At 39.0% G+C, this 15,423-nt stretch overlaps 1 protein-coding gene across 5 annotated transcripts in view; it reads right to left on the bottom strand.

Annotated features, from left to right (window-relative positions):
• LOC133659714 (protein argonaute-3) overlaps window positions 1-15,423 on the bottom strand; it is a 103,563-nt gene that overhangs the window by 54,929 nt on the left and 33,211 nt on the right. For all 5 annotated transcript variants that reach the window (XM_062062335.1, XM_062062336.1, XM_062062337.1 and 2 more), the window contains exons 2-3: window positions 9,426-9,597; window positions 9,229-9,349 (exon numbers count right to left, since the gene is read on the bottom strand). In XM_062062335.1, the coding sequence (XP_061918319.1) occupies window positions 9,229-9,349; window positions 9,426-9,597 (293 nt within the window). The remainder of the gene's footprint in view (window positions 1-9,228; window positions 9,350-9,425; window positions 9,598-15,423) is intronic.

The raw sequence follows: 15,423 nt of genomic DNA, 5'->3' as shown, positions 1-15,423 counted from the left end.
GACAGCGTCCACAAAGTACATCCGTACACCAAAATAGGAGCGCAAGACAAGAACTAAAACACTACACACAGGAAAACAGCAAACAACTCAAAATAAGTCACAGCGTCATGTGACAGGTTGTGACAGTACACCTACTTTGAGACAAGAGCTATAGTGATGCATGGGTGGTTATGGTTTGAATTCATATCCAACAATTGCGAGAACGACTTTTTATTGTCAATATCGGCTGCTGAGTTTCATTTTTTTTATGTTTTCTGCTCGCGGTGTGCCTCTGGATTTTTTTCAATTAAAAAAAATGTGCCAAGGCTCAGAAAAGGTTGAAAAACACTGGTGTAAACAATGCACACTGAGGCACAACACACGGCATGCTAGAAGCTAACGGGCTAGGATAGACTGACCATACGTCCTCTTTTCACCGGACATTGTCCTCTTTTGCGGAGCTGTCAGGGCGGACTTTCTTAAATGCCTCAAATGTCCGACATTTTGAGTTAGGGTTGCGTGTATTTTCAATGTACGTTCAGGGTTAAGAAGGGGTTGAAAACAAAACAAATTGTGCGTGCAGCAGCATTGGTGAGGGAGGGGCAGAGACAGAGAGAGAGAGAGAGTTACGATAAACGCGCATGCGTCGCCAGGCTCTGCTTTTTATCCATAGATTTATCACATTTAAGGTTTTATTATCTATAGCAGGGGTGTCAAAAGTGTGCCCCGGAGGCCATTTGCGGCCCACATGTAATGTTTTAAAGGCCCACAGCACATTCTAAAAATACTATTAAAATAAACAAAAACATAACAAAAGTGAAATAAAAAAGCTTAAAAGGTTAAAGGCCTACTGAAAGCCACTACTAGCGACCACGCAGTCTGATAGTTTATACATCAATGATGAAATCTTAACATTGCAACACATGCCAATACGGCCGGGTTAACTTATGAAGTGCAATTTTAAATTTCCCGCTAAACTTCCGGTTGAAAACGTCTATGTATGATGACGTATGCGCGTGACGTCAATCGTTGAAACGGAAGTATTCGGACACCATTGAATCCAATACAAAAAGCTCTGTTTTCATCTCAAAATTCCACAGTATTCTGGACATCTGTGTTGGTGAATCTTTTGCAATTTGTTTAATGAACAATGAAGACTGCAAAGAAGAACGTTGTAGGTGGGATCGGTGTATTAGCGGCTGGCTGCAGCAACACAAACAGGAGGACTTTGAGGTGGATAGCAGACGCGCTATCCGACGCTAGCCGCCGACCGCATCGGTGATCGGGTGAAGTCCTTCGTCGCACCGTCGATCGCTGGAACGCAGGTGAGCACGGGTGTTGATGAGCAGATGAGGGCTGGCTGGCGTAGGTGGATAGCTAATGTTTTTAGCATAGCTCTGTGAGGTCCCGTTGCTAAGTTAGCTTCAATGGCGTCGTTAGCAACAGCATTGTTAACCTTCGCCAGGCTGGAAAGCATTAACCGTGTAGTTACATGTCCATGGTTTAATAGTATTGTTGATTTTCTGTCTATCCTTCCAGTCAGGGGTTTATTTATTTTGTTTCTATCTGCATTTGAGCCCGATGCTATCACGTTAGCTCCGTAGCTAAAGTGTTTCGCCGATGTATTGTCGTGGAGATAAAAGTCACTGTGAATGTCCATTTCGCGTTCTCGACTCTCATTTTCAAGAGGATATAGTATCCGAGGTGGTTTGAAATACAAATCCGTGATCCACAATAGAAAAAGGAGAGAGTGTGGAATCCAATGAGCCAGCTTGTACCTAAGTTACGGTCAGAGCGAAAAAAGATGCGTCCTGCACTGCACTCTAGTCCTTCACTCTGACGTTCCTCATCCACGAATCTTTCATCCTGGCCCAAATTAATGGGGTAATCCTCGCTTTCTCGGTCCGAATCGCTCTCGCTGCTGGTGTAAACAATGGGGAAATGTGAGGAGCCTTTCAACCTGTGACGTCACGCTACTTCCGGTACAGGCAAGGCATTTTTTTATCAGCGACCAAAAGTTGCGAACTTTATCGTCGATGTTCTCTACTAAATCCTTTCAGCAAAAATATGGCAATATCGCGAAATGATCAAGTATGACACATAGAATGGATCTGCTATCCCCGTTTAAATAAATAAAATTTAATTTCAGTAGGCCTTTAAATGTAATTTAGAAAAAGTTGCAATGTTGACTAATAAAACAAAGCTCTTTTTTTTTCTTTCAAACTGTCATTGCTCAAAACATAATATTGAATCAAAATCAATGTTATTATGAATTATTGACCTATCCAAGGTTCCCATTACTTTACATCAAATATTCCACTAAGAAAAATATTTTTGGTGGAAGATTTTGCAAATTTGGTAAATAAATAACCAAAAAATTTATATTTTGTTGTTTTCTTACTGTACCGAAAACGAACCAAACCGTGACCTCTAACCCGAGGTACGTACCGAACCGAAATTTTTGTGTACCGTTACACCCCTAAAGAATACATTTTATTATTCTTAAGGCCCAAGCGGTTTGTTTACATGCTTTTTTATTTATTTTTGCTAATTGTGTTTATTGGACCCTAATTAGAATAAAAACTAAGAATCATCTTTTGATATGATGTAGTTAGTCCATAAGTACACAAACGTGTACTTCATGTTTAGTGACATGCTAATTCTTATTTTTACACATTTTTTTCCAAATTCCATTGTATGTTATACTCTTCTGACACCACCAGATGGCAGTATAAGTGTCCACATAAGCGGCCATAAGACCCCAATTCAGTAGTGTACACAATTTTGGAAATAAGAGCTAAAAGGTGCTGTCCACGCATGTGGCCACTAAGCCTTTAGGGATAGTAGGGATGTCCGATAATATCGGCCTGTCGGCCGATAAATGCATTAAAATGTAATATCGGAAATTATCGGTATCGTTTTTTTTATTATCTGTATCAGGTTTTTTTTTTTTTTTTTTTTTAAATTAAATCCACATAAAAAACACAAGATACACTTACAATTAGTGCACCAACCCAAAAAACCTCCCTCCCCCCATTTCTTTCTGTTATCAATATTCTGGTTCCTACATTATATATCAATATATATCAATAAAGTCTGCAAGGGATACAGTCCGTAAGCACACATGATTGTGCGTGCTGCTGCTCCACTAATAGTACTAACCTTTAACAGTTAATTTTACTCATTTTCATTCATTACTAGTTTCTATGTAACGGTTTTTATATTGTTTTACTTTCTTTTTTATTCAAGAAAATGTTTTTAATTTAGTTATCTTTTTTTATTTTTTATTTTTAAAAAGTACCTTATCTTCACCATACATGGTTGTCCAAATTAGGCATAATAATGTGTTAATTCCACGACTGCATATATCGGTTGATATCGGTATCGGTAATTAAAGAGTTGGACAATATCGGAATATCGGATATCGGCAAAAAGCCATTATCGGACATCCCTACTTTAGAGGTTTTAAGGATCTTTGATTTGCGTTACTGCAACATGACCTTAAAAACAGCAAGCGCTGGTCATTAGGGGTGTCCCGATACAACTTTTTCACTTCCGATACGATACCAATATTGGAGCCTTGAGTATTGTCCTATACGGATATTGATCCTATATGGTATCAGCAGGAATAAACACAGACTTGTATTAGTTTGTAGTGTGCAATGTTGATATAAACTTGATCAAGAGACATTACTCAGTGAACAATGGTTGGGAGGGATGTATATCGTTAGGATTTTATCCACACCGAAACCAATATTGATATTCCTTATAGATACCGGCATTCATCAGTACTAAATGTATTTGGTGTAATTTTCCTGAGGGAACTCTCTTGAAGGAATCAATAAAGTACTATCTATCTAATAAAGATGTGAAAAAATGAATTTTTTGATGACCATTTTCATTAGCACAAAGATTGTACACCATCAACATGATGTAACATCTCACAGCAGGGAAGTCTTCCCTTTACACCTGCTTTTTAAGTCTTAAAGGGCTACAGTGCAAGGTAGTTCTTATGTCATCATCTTGTAAAGACCACACAGATCCACCACTGTGCTTTTATTCATTACACTCAAACGGAAAGATTTAGGTATGGCATAAATATGCAGACCTTTTAAATGACACATTTTACACCTGATATATGATTATATGATACATCATATCAAATATATAGAGACCTGTCAGCGGATGCTATCTTGCTTCAGAGGAACATTTATAAATTGAATGATTATGTTACAAGCGGTAGGTATGTGGGCTCTGTACCGAGGATGTCGTTGTGGCTTGTACAGCCCTTTGAGACACTTGTGATTTAGGGCTATATAAATAAACATTGATTGATTGATAGAAAATGGATGGATGGATGGATGTTACTTCAATTTAGGGCTGGGCAATATGGCCTTTTATTAATATGTGGATATGTTTAGTTCATGTCACGATACACCATATATATGTGGATATGTTTAGTCCATGTCACGATACACCATATATATGTGGATATGTTTAGTCCATGTCACGATACACCATATATATGTGGATATGTTTAGTCCATGTCACGATACACCATATATATGTGGATATGTTTAGTCCATGTCACGATACACCATATATATGTGGATATGTTTAGTCCATGTCACGATACACCATATATATGTGGATATATTTAGTCCATGTCACGATACACCATATATATGTGGATATGTTTAGTCCATGTCACGATACACCATATATATGTGGATATGTTTAGGCCATGTCACGATACACCATATATATGTGGATATGTTTAGTCCATGTCACGATACACCATATATATGTGGATATGTTTAGTCCATGTCACGATACACCATATATATGTGGATATGTTTAGTCCATGTCACGATACACCATATATATGTGGATATGTTTAGTCCATGTCACGATACACCATATATATGTGGATATGTTTAGTCCATGTCACGATACACCATATATATGTGGATATGTTTAGTCCATGTCACGATACACCATATATATGTGGATATGTTTAGTCCATGTCACGATACACCATATATATGTGGATATGTTTAGTCCATGTCACGATACACCATATATATGTGGATATGTTTAGTCCATGTCACGATACACCATAAGTATGTGGATATTTTGCCTTAGCCTTGAATGAACACTTGATGCATATAATCACAGCAGTATGATGATTCTATGTGTCTACATTAAAACATTCTTCTTCATACTGCATTAATATATGCTACTTTTAAACTTTCATGCAGAGAGGGAAATCACAACTAAAAGTGTATTTATGAAACAGTTATTAAGCAGTGGCACAAACATTCATGTCATTTCCAAAACAGAAAGTGCAAGATTGTCAGAGACATTTTAAAACAAGCTATTAGTGCACTTTTGTGCATGATGTCACTAAGATGACATATCAAAACAACACTAAATTAGAGTGCACTTTTTGTACAGAACGCCACTACAATAGTTGAAAACAAATAAAGTGCACTTTTGTGCATGATGTCACACAAGATATTTCAATAAGTGTCAAATAAAAATGAGCTGCATAATAGGACATCAAATAGTGTATGTCCTTCACTATGTGGTAGGTTCCTGCGGACGTTATCTCCTTCTGTTGTTGACTATTTTTGTCAAACGGTGTTGATCTGGAAATGGTTGCTTGGGCATTATGTGGGTGTGGCACCGGCCGAAGATGTTGACATGCGGAGTTTCAAGCACTCTTCATTCTCTAGCGGGTGACTTTTCAAATGATGCTACACATTAGCGGTAATGCTACTTTTTGTAGCAACGCATACTTGACATATTACTGTTGTATGTTCAACATCTTCCCGCTTGAAGCCAAACCACCGCCAGACGATGGACCCCCTGCTTGGCGAGGGTGTATGACGTTGCACGTGCGACAGTATGTGACGTATGTAAGACGTGTCTCTGTGAGAAGGAGAGACGACAAAGAGCGAGAAAAACATGTAGTGTAATGCCCGCCGCTAAAAGCAACTGCGTAAGAACGTATACTCTATACCAGTGGTCCCCAACCTTTTTGTAACTGCGGACCGGTCAACGCTTGAGGGTTTGGGGGCGGGGGGTTGGGGGGTATGGTATTTTTTTTAATTTATTTTTTTTGTCATAAAAAAATACAATCATGTGTGCTTACGGACTGTATCCCTGCAGACTGTATTGATCTATATTGATATATAATGTAGGAACCAGAAATATTAATAACAAAAAGAAACGACCCTTTTGTGCGAATGAGTGTGAATGAGTATAAATGGGGGAGAAGGTTTTTTGGGTTGGTGCACTAATTGTAAGTGTATCTTGTGTTTTTTATGTTGATTTAATAAAAAAATTAATTTAAAAAATGTTTTTTTGTTGTTTTTTTGTTTAATTTCTTGTGCGGCCCGGTACCAATCGATGCACGGACCGGTACCGGGCCGTGGCTGCTCTATACTATATCACGATATAGTAATTTTCTATATCGCACAGAGACAAACCTGCGATGTATCGAGTATATTCCATATATCGCCCAGGCCTACTTCAATTTTTCACTTTTTGAGTGGATTATTTTCCTGTGGAAGACTGGATCGCTGAATCACGGTAGCAACAGTAGTGAGTAAAGCGGGTTCACTTTAAGCTGGGACTTTTGAGGAGTAAATATTGTTGTGTTATAAACTTTTGTCTGGTGTTGCTTCCTTATTTGTGAATAACACACGCTGATTTTCGATGCATCGCCGTGGCAACTGAAGTGAATGTGACTGTGTGCCATAATTACTACGGTCAACCGGATAAAACTAAATACCGATCGCCATATCATCTGTCCAGAATCTTAACGGTCCAGAATGGTATACATCCCTAAAAGGTAGGTATGAAAAATACTGACCTATTCCTTGTTAACTGTCTGCAAAGGGACTTATACTGTTTTTAAATTGAAGTGGAGTGGCAATTGTTTGGCCAAAATATTCAAGTTAAGCTCATGATGCAGTAATTCGAAAGGTACGGACACGTTTGTTACTGGATACTTTCTAAGACGCTTCTAACTTGGAGACTTTGTATCTGTAAGTAATATGCAACAATAATAGAATGGACTTTATTGTCATTATATTTGCATATAACGAGATTAAGGACTCCAACTTAAGGTGCGGTAGTAGAAACAAATATGGGATGAAAATAAATTACACAAGAGGTAATAAAGATAAAAAATAAGAATTTAAATAAACAGACTACTATCCAATAAAAATAATAAGCAATCCTGTACAACATACAAAACAATATACAAAATACTGTACAATATACAGAACAAGACAAGAGTACCGGAGTAATAACTCGAAGGGTAATATTGCACAGTAGGATATTAGGGTAGGGTATTTTGGGGTGAATTATTTATTATAAATTTGAGTTCAGGGTTAGGGTTAGTAATCATTTGAAAGATGTTCGTATTGACAAATGAATATTGTTCAATTAAAGACACTTTAATGTGGTACGTCTGGCTGGTGTGCTAAGAAGCCGTGTAGCTGCTCGCTCCCATCGCGTTTACCTTTTGTAAACGATTTCACTAAAACACAAGTAATGACCAACCTTGTGTGCTTATGGGAGGACATTTAGATGTTAACTGGCTGTATTTGCACAAGTAAATGCGCTGTATTAAAGAGTTTATTTATAGGGATGATGTTTGATAAGAAATTATCGAGTTCGAGTCTATTATCGAATCCTCTTATCGAACAGATTCCTTATCGATTCTCTTATGGAGTCCAGATAGGTGGTTGTATATGGAAAAAAACACAATATTTGGTTTAACAAAAGGTCACTTTTATTATATAAGAAAACAATTTAATCTAATAAATAAATATTGACTGTTACCCCCCTAAAAAAATAAAATAAAATAAATAAATATTGACTGTTGTTACCCAAAGTATATTAAGTGGGATTTTTTCAGAAAAACAAATATATACAGTAACACAAAAACAACCTGTCTCTGTGACCACTATAGGTGTATAAATAATAATATAGTGTTAAATAAAATCAGTCCCTTGTGCACAAAACTGAAAATAAAAAGTGCAATTCTGCTGCTATTTGACATAACTGTTTGTTATGATGCTTTGACATTTTTGCACTTTATTTCTTTATTGAAAGAAAATTCTATGAAGAGAAAAGTTGTTTGCAAATGTGGATACAATGCTAAAAAAAATGAAAAGTTAAAGCTAAAAAAAAGAAATACACTTTGAGTTAACATTATTTCCTTATAGGGGGAAAGATGTTATGAGCTAGGGAAAATAACAACTACACTACCCAGCATGCAACGGGAGTGATGAGCATGCGCGGTAGCCCCAAAATGTGTTGTTGCATATCGTCACCCGCCAGCTAAGAATGAGCACGCTGTGAAAGTACACGTCAAGAACTCAGCCAACACGCCTCGTCTGCATTATTTATAATTACACAGACAACACATCTACAGTGTGATTTTGTTTTGTTTACAAGGAAAGAAAGACGAAAGTTAAAAAAGGGAGATGTCATATGTGCTGCGGTTGTTTTAAGAACGTTGCGCCAGCTGTCGTAAAGGAGGTGCGTTGCTAGCCTGGTTGCTATGTTTCCGGTTGGTCGTAAAAGTGTTCGCCATGTGTTTGTACCCTGCTCAAATCTCTCAGTAAAGTTATTCATTGGATTATACCTTTTGTTTTGAACTTTATTACACCTTGGAGCGCTTTTTACCGTCCATTTTTTTCCTGCTTTCGCTATCTGCGCCTAATGACTGAGCTACGTGACGCCATTTCTTGTGATGTCCCACGGAGCATTTCTGGTCGGGACGGGATTCGTTCCCAGGGATTCGAATAAAGAACCAACTCTTTTTCTTTACTATAGTGGTCTCGATAACGGGTACCGGTTCTCAAAAAGGGATTCGAGTCCGAGGACTCGGTTCTTTTCTTATCGAACAACCGAGAAAACCGGTTTCGAGTATCATCCCTATTTATTTAGGACATTTTACATGCAAGCCGATATAATCCCCTACTTGTTTTTCCTGATATCAATATCAGATCGGGACAGCACTACTTGTCATCCATCCATTATTTTTCTACCGCGTGTCCCTCTCTGGGCCGCAGACGGCCTGGAGCGCATCCCATATAAAGGATTTTTGACATGCATAAACATCCTTCTGTTTAAACATATGACTATTTGATGAAATAAACTAGAGACCATGGTAAAACGCATTTAGACTATACTCAGTGTAGATGTAGATATAGTACTCCATCTTACCCCTGTAGGTGCCACAGGCAGAGGGTTGGCTGTGTACAGACTCCTCTTGCCATCGTAGACCGGCCTGCGATCCCCAAAGATGGTCACCTTAAAGTGCTGCACCATGGAGTCCACCACCTCCCTGTAACAGACAACCAAGCGCATTGACATCCCCCAATAAAACAAAACACGGATAGTTTCTGGGAGTTGCACGCTACCGGTTAACTCGTCGAGGGCACTTGTCAGGCTTGATGTCCACCTCGTAAAGGTAGACATCCATCTTGGGGATCTCCACCTGGAAGCAATTGGCCAGCAGCTTGATGGGCTTTCCCATGGTGCCATAGCCAGGCCGCCGAGGCATGGCGAACAGGGACTGGGCCCCAACGGCTCCTGGGGAGAGGGGAAGAGAAGGTAAGCTGTAATCAAAATGTGTGGGAAGCATCAAAAGGTTACAGTGCATGCTAATATTTAGGAAGTCCCTCATCAAAACTGACAGGCACATTGTGATACATTTGTATATAGTGCTAAAGTTATTGGAGTTTAGGAATTCAATTCAGACTAAGTTACCAATTTAAGGCTAAGAAAGTTTTTGCAGTCTATTTGCTGCTTTGAGCCTGAACCACACTGCAAAAAGTCAGTGTTCAAAAACAAGGGGGAAAAAAATATAAACATTAGGGGTATTTTATTTTACTTGAACTAAGCAAAATGATCTGCCAATAGAACAAGAAAATTTGGCCTGTCAAGACTTTCCAAAACAAGTAAAATTAGCTAACCTCAATGAACCCAAAAATACCTTAAAATAAGTATATTCTCACTAATAAGTGCACTTTTCTTGAGAGAAAAAACAAATACGAGACCTTTTTTCTCAATATGTTGAAAAATATTCTTAAATGAAGTAAATGCTAGTGCCATTATCTTGACATAATGATATGCGCTCGGCATTACATTTCTTGAAACCAGCAAACTTACACTAAAAACTAATTTATTGTTCTTAATGGAAAGGCAACAAGGCAAGCGCTTGTTACTCTCGGGGTCTCCTAGCCGCTCAGGCAAATCATATGGTCTAAAAAGGCATTTTTCCATGGATAACATGACATCATCGCGCCAAGTGCGTGCTCTTTCAGTCAATTAGTGCGCAAGGAATACCGTATTTTCCGCACCATAAGCCGCACCTAAAAACCACAATTTTTCTCAAAAGCTGACAGTGCGGCTAATAACCCGGTGCGCCTTATATATGGATTAATATTAATATTCATTTTCATAAAGTTTAGGTCTCGCAACTACGGTAAACAGCCGCCATCTTTTTTCCCCGTAGAAGAGGAAGCGCTTCTTCTTCTACGGTAAGCAACCGCCCCATAGAAGAGGAAGCGCTTCTTCTTCTACTGTAAGCAACCGCACCCTCCCCCGTAGAAGAAGCGCGCGGATATTACGTTTCATTTCATTTGTGTGTTTCTGTAAAGACCACAAAATGGCTCCTACTAAGAGACACGCGTACAAGGTTCCACTGACTTTTGATATTCCTGTGAACCGCACTGTGGATACAACGGGAACACGTACGGTGAATATTCGCACCACAGGGAATGAGAAGTCGTCCTTCACCGTGGTTCTAGCTTGCCATGCTAACGGCCAGAAACTTCCACCCACGGTGATATTCAAAAGGAAGACCTTGCCAAAAGAGAACTTTCCAGCCGGCGTCATCATAAAAGCTAACTCGAAGGGATGGATGGATGAAGAAAAGATGAGCGAGTGGTTGATAGACGTTTACGCGAAGACACCGGGTGACTTTTTTCACGCAGCTCCATCCCTGTTGATCTACGACTGCATGCGTGTCCACTTCACAGATGGTGTCAAAAAACAAGTGAAGCACACCGAAGAAGAAGAATTCGAGGGATTTGTGGATGAGTAATAACTTCAGAAAGTGAGCTTTAAAAGTTTATTTTGTGTGTCGTGTGACATTAACGTATGAGCAACGTTGAGTTATTGATGTTGCTATTGCTCTGCACTATTTTGAGTGTTACTATTTTTGTGATTGCACATTTGCACATTACATTTTGGGAGTGAACAGAGTTGTTAGAACGCTGGTTTGTAATATATTATTAAAGTTTGACTGACCTATCTGACTGTTTTGTTGACATTCCCTTTAGCGCAGCGTAGGTGCGGCTAATAGCACGGGGCGGCTAATAGGTAAACAAAGTTTTGAAATATGCCGTTCATTGAACGTGCGGCTAATAACACGGGGCGCCTTATGGTGCGGAAAATACGGTGTATATATATATATATATATTTATTTATTTAATTGTAATTTTGAAGAATTTACCTGAATGTGCATGAACTATTTCTGTTCAAAATTGTTTGAAATGTTAAATGTTTAAATATTAACTGTCAGTTTACTGTACTGTGCCAACTGTACTACTATAAGAGTACATCTTTTCTATTGTTTCATTGAAAATAAAACAGCAAAGTCCATTTGGCTGTCATCTGTTTTAATTATGAGACACAATTGTGTCAAAAGTCATGATTTTTTATTCCATGCTTGAAATAAGAAATGACTTTAAAAAAGTAGTTTTATACTTGTGAGTGTTGATGACACAGCTTTGCAACACTTGATATTCTAGTTTCAAGCATGTTTTAGTCAATATAGCTCATCAAATCTCAGCAACAAGCTGTAATATCTTACTGAGATCATTTAGGAGCAAAACACTTAAAGGCCTACTGAAATAATTTTTTTTTATTTAAACGGGAATAGCAGATCCATTCTATGTGTCATACTTGATAATTTCGCGATATTGCCATATTTTTGCTGAAAGGATTTAGTAGAGAAAATCGACGATAAAGTTCGCAACTTTTGCTCGCTGATAAAAAAAAAAGCCTTGCCTGTACCGGAAGTAGCGTGACGTCACAGGAGCTAGTATTCCTCACAATTTTCCTTTGTTTACAATGGAGCGAGAGAGATTCGGACCGAGAAAGTGATGATTACCCCATTAATTTGAGCGAGGATGAAAGATTCGTAAATGAGGAACGTTACAGTGAAGGACTTGAGAGGCAGTGATGGACGTATCTTTTTTCGCTCTGACCGTAACTTAGGTACAAGCTGGCTCATTGGATTCCACACTCTCTCCTTTTTCTATTGTGGATCACGGATTTGTATTTTAAACCACCTCGGATACTATATCCTCTTGAAAATGAGAGTCGAGCACGCGAAATGGACATTTAAAGTAACTTTTATCTCAACGACAATACATCGGTGACACACTGAGCTACTGAGCTAACGTGATAGCATTGTTCTCAAATGAAGATAGAAACTAAATAAATAAATCCCTGACTGGAAGGATAGACAGAAGATCAACAATACTATTAAACCATGTACATGTAACTACACGGTTAAAAATTCTCCGCCTGGTAAGGCTTAACAATGCTTTTGCTAACGACGCTAAGGCTAATTTAGCAACTTAGCAACCGGACCTCACAGAACTATGCTAAAAACATTAGCGCTCCACCTACGCCAGCCAGCCCTCATCTTCCCATCAACAGCCGTGCTCACCTGCGTTCCAGCGATCGACGGTGCGACGAAGGACTTCATCCGTGGGTTTGGCGGCAAGCATCGGCTAGGCGTCTGCTATCAGGGTAAGTAGTTCTCGTTGTGTTGCTGTAAGTATTGTACTTAGCCGCTAAGACACCGATCGATCCCACCTACAACGTTCTTCTTTGCAGCCTCCATTGTTCATTAAACAAATTGCAAAAGATTCACCAACACAGATGTCCAGAATACTGTGGAATTTTGTCGAAGAAAAGAGGTTTTTGTATCGGGTCCGATGGGGTCCAACCACTTCCGTGGATTTTGTGACGTCACGCGCATAAATCATATCCAAAGGAGTTTTTCAACCGGAAGTGTGGCGGGAATTTTAAAATGTCACTTTATAAGTTAACCCGGCCGTATTGGCATGTGTTGCAATGTTAAGATTTCATCATTGATATATAAACTATCAGACTGCGTGGTCGCTAGTAGTGGCTTTCAGTAGGCCTTTAAAACAAGTAAAAAACTAACATAAAATCTGCTTAGTGAGAAGAATTATCTTACCAGACAGAAAATAAGCAAATATCACCCTTATTTGAGATATTTAATCTTACTTAGATTTCACTTTTTGCAGTGCAGTAGTTTACAATATTTAACTTTTAGACAATTTGAACATTTTGAAGAAATAATGAGTTGTATTTATTAGCTGTTGATAATCATCAACATTATTAAGATACACATTCTTGACATATTTCACTGTGTGTAGTGAAGCTACAGCATGTGCCCTCAAGAGGCGGCCAGTGGGCAACACCCAGTTTCATTTGTCCCAGCAAAGCACCCAAATAGGGAAGTAACGATAAACGGTAATAACGACGACTGCGGTGAAACTCCCGACGGTCGCTCTACCGTTTTGAATTAAAATGATCGAAAAACCGAGATGGAAAACTGCACTTTGATAAACTCACGGACCGACTGGCGCCAGCGCGCTAGCTTGAATGCCAAAATGTAAACAAGATACATTACCGTCTTTCCCCATTAAGAAACAACATACCTCAATCTAAACTTGAAAAAAACACATTGTTGTGTAGTCTATTCAATTGAGCACATTAAAGGCCTACTGAAAGCCACTACTACCGACCACGCAATCTGATAGTTTATATATCAATGATGAAATCTTAACATTATAACACATGCCAATACGGCCGGGTTAACTTATAAAGTGACATTTTAAATTTGCCGCTAAACTTCCGGTTCGAAACGCCTCTGAGGATGACGTATGCGCGTGACGTAGACCGGCGAACACGGGTATGCCTTCCACATTGAAGCCAATACGAAAAAGCTCTGTTTTCATTTCATAATTCCACAGTATTCTGGACATCTGTGTTCGTGAATCTGTTGCAATTATGTTCATTGCATTATGGAGAAGGAAGCTGAGCAAGCAAAGAAGAAAGTTGTCGGTGCGAAATGGACGTATTTTTCGAACGTAGTCAGCAACAACAGTACACAGCCGGCGCTTCTTTGTTTACATTCCCGAAAGATGCAGTCAAGATGGAAGAACTCGGATAACAGAGACTCTAACCAGGAGGACTTTTGACTTCGATACACAGACGCCTGTAGAGAACTGGGACAACACAGACTCTTACCAGGATTACTTTGATTTGGATGACAAAGACGCAGACGTGCTACTGTGAGTATGCAGCTTTGGCTTCTAAACATTTGATCGCTTGACCGTATGTGCGCAACTTTTTTTTGCGTATGTACGTAACTTTTTAAAAATATATAAGCTTTATGAACCTTGGGTTAGGTGAACGGTCTTTTGGGCTGAGTGATTGTGTGTGTTGATCAGGTGTTTGAATTGTATTGGCGTGTTCTATTGGGCTAGGAGCTAGCATAGGAGCTAGGAGCTAGCATAACAAACACGCAGGTGTTTTTATGCAGGATTAATTTGTGGCATATTAAATATAAGCCTGGTTGTGTTGTGGCTAATAGAGTATATATATGTCTTGTGTTTATTTACTGTTGTAGTCATTCCCAGCTGAATATCAGGTACCGTGAGTATGCAGCCTTGGCTGCTAAACATTTGATAGCTTGACCGTATGTGCGCGTCACGTACGTAACTTTTTAAAAATATATAAGCTTTATGAACCTTGGGTTAGGTGAACGGTCTTCTGGGCTGAGTGATTGTGTGTGTTGATCAGGTGTTTGAATTGTATTGGCGTGTTCTATGGAGCTAGGAGCTAGCAGAGGAGCTAGGAGCTAGCGTAACAAACACGCAGGTGTTTTTATGCAGGATTAATTTGTGGCATGTTAAATATAAGCCTGGTTGTGTTGTGGCTAATAGAGTATATATATGTCTTGTGTTTATTTACTGTTGTAGTCATTCCCAGCTGAATATCAGGTCACCCCCGGCTCTCACAGCATCTTCCCTATCTGAATAGCTTCAACTCCCCACTAGTCCTTCACTTGCACTTTACTCATCCACAAATCTTTCATCCTCGCTCAAATTTATGGGGAAATTGTCGCTTTCTCGGTCCGAATCTCTCTCACTTCATGCGGCCATCATTGTAAACAATAGGGAACTTTGCGTATATGTTCAACTGACTACGTCACGCTACTTCCGGTAGGGGCAAGCCTTTTTTTTATCAGATACCAAAAGTTGCAATCTTTATCGTCGTTGTTCTATACTAAATCCTTCCAGCAAA

This window comes from Entelurus aequoreus, linkage group LG11 (assembly GCF_033978785.1).
Source record: "Entelurus aequoreus isolate RoL-2023_Sb linkage group LG11, RoL_Eaeq_v1.1, whole genome shotgun sequence".
In the NCBI taxonomy this organism is placed as follows: domain Eukaryota; kingdom Metazoa; phylum Chordata; class Actinopteri; order Syngnathiformes; family Syngnathidae; genus Entelurus; species Entelurus aequoreus.
The sequence above is the reverse complement of the archived record's forward strand: the minus strand, read 5'-3'. Positions and strand labels throughout refer to the sequence as shown.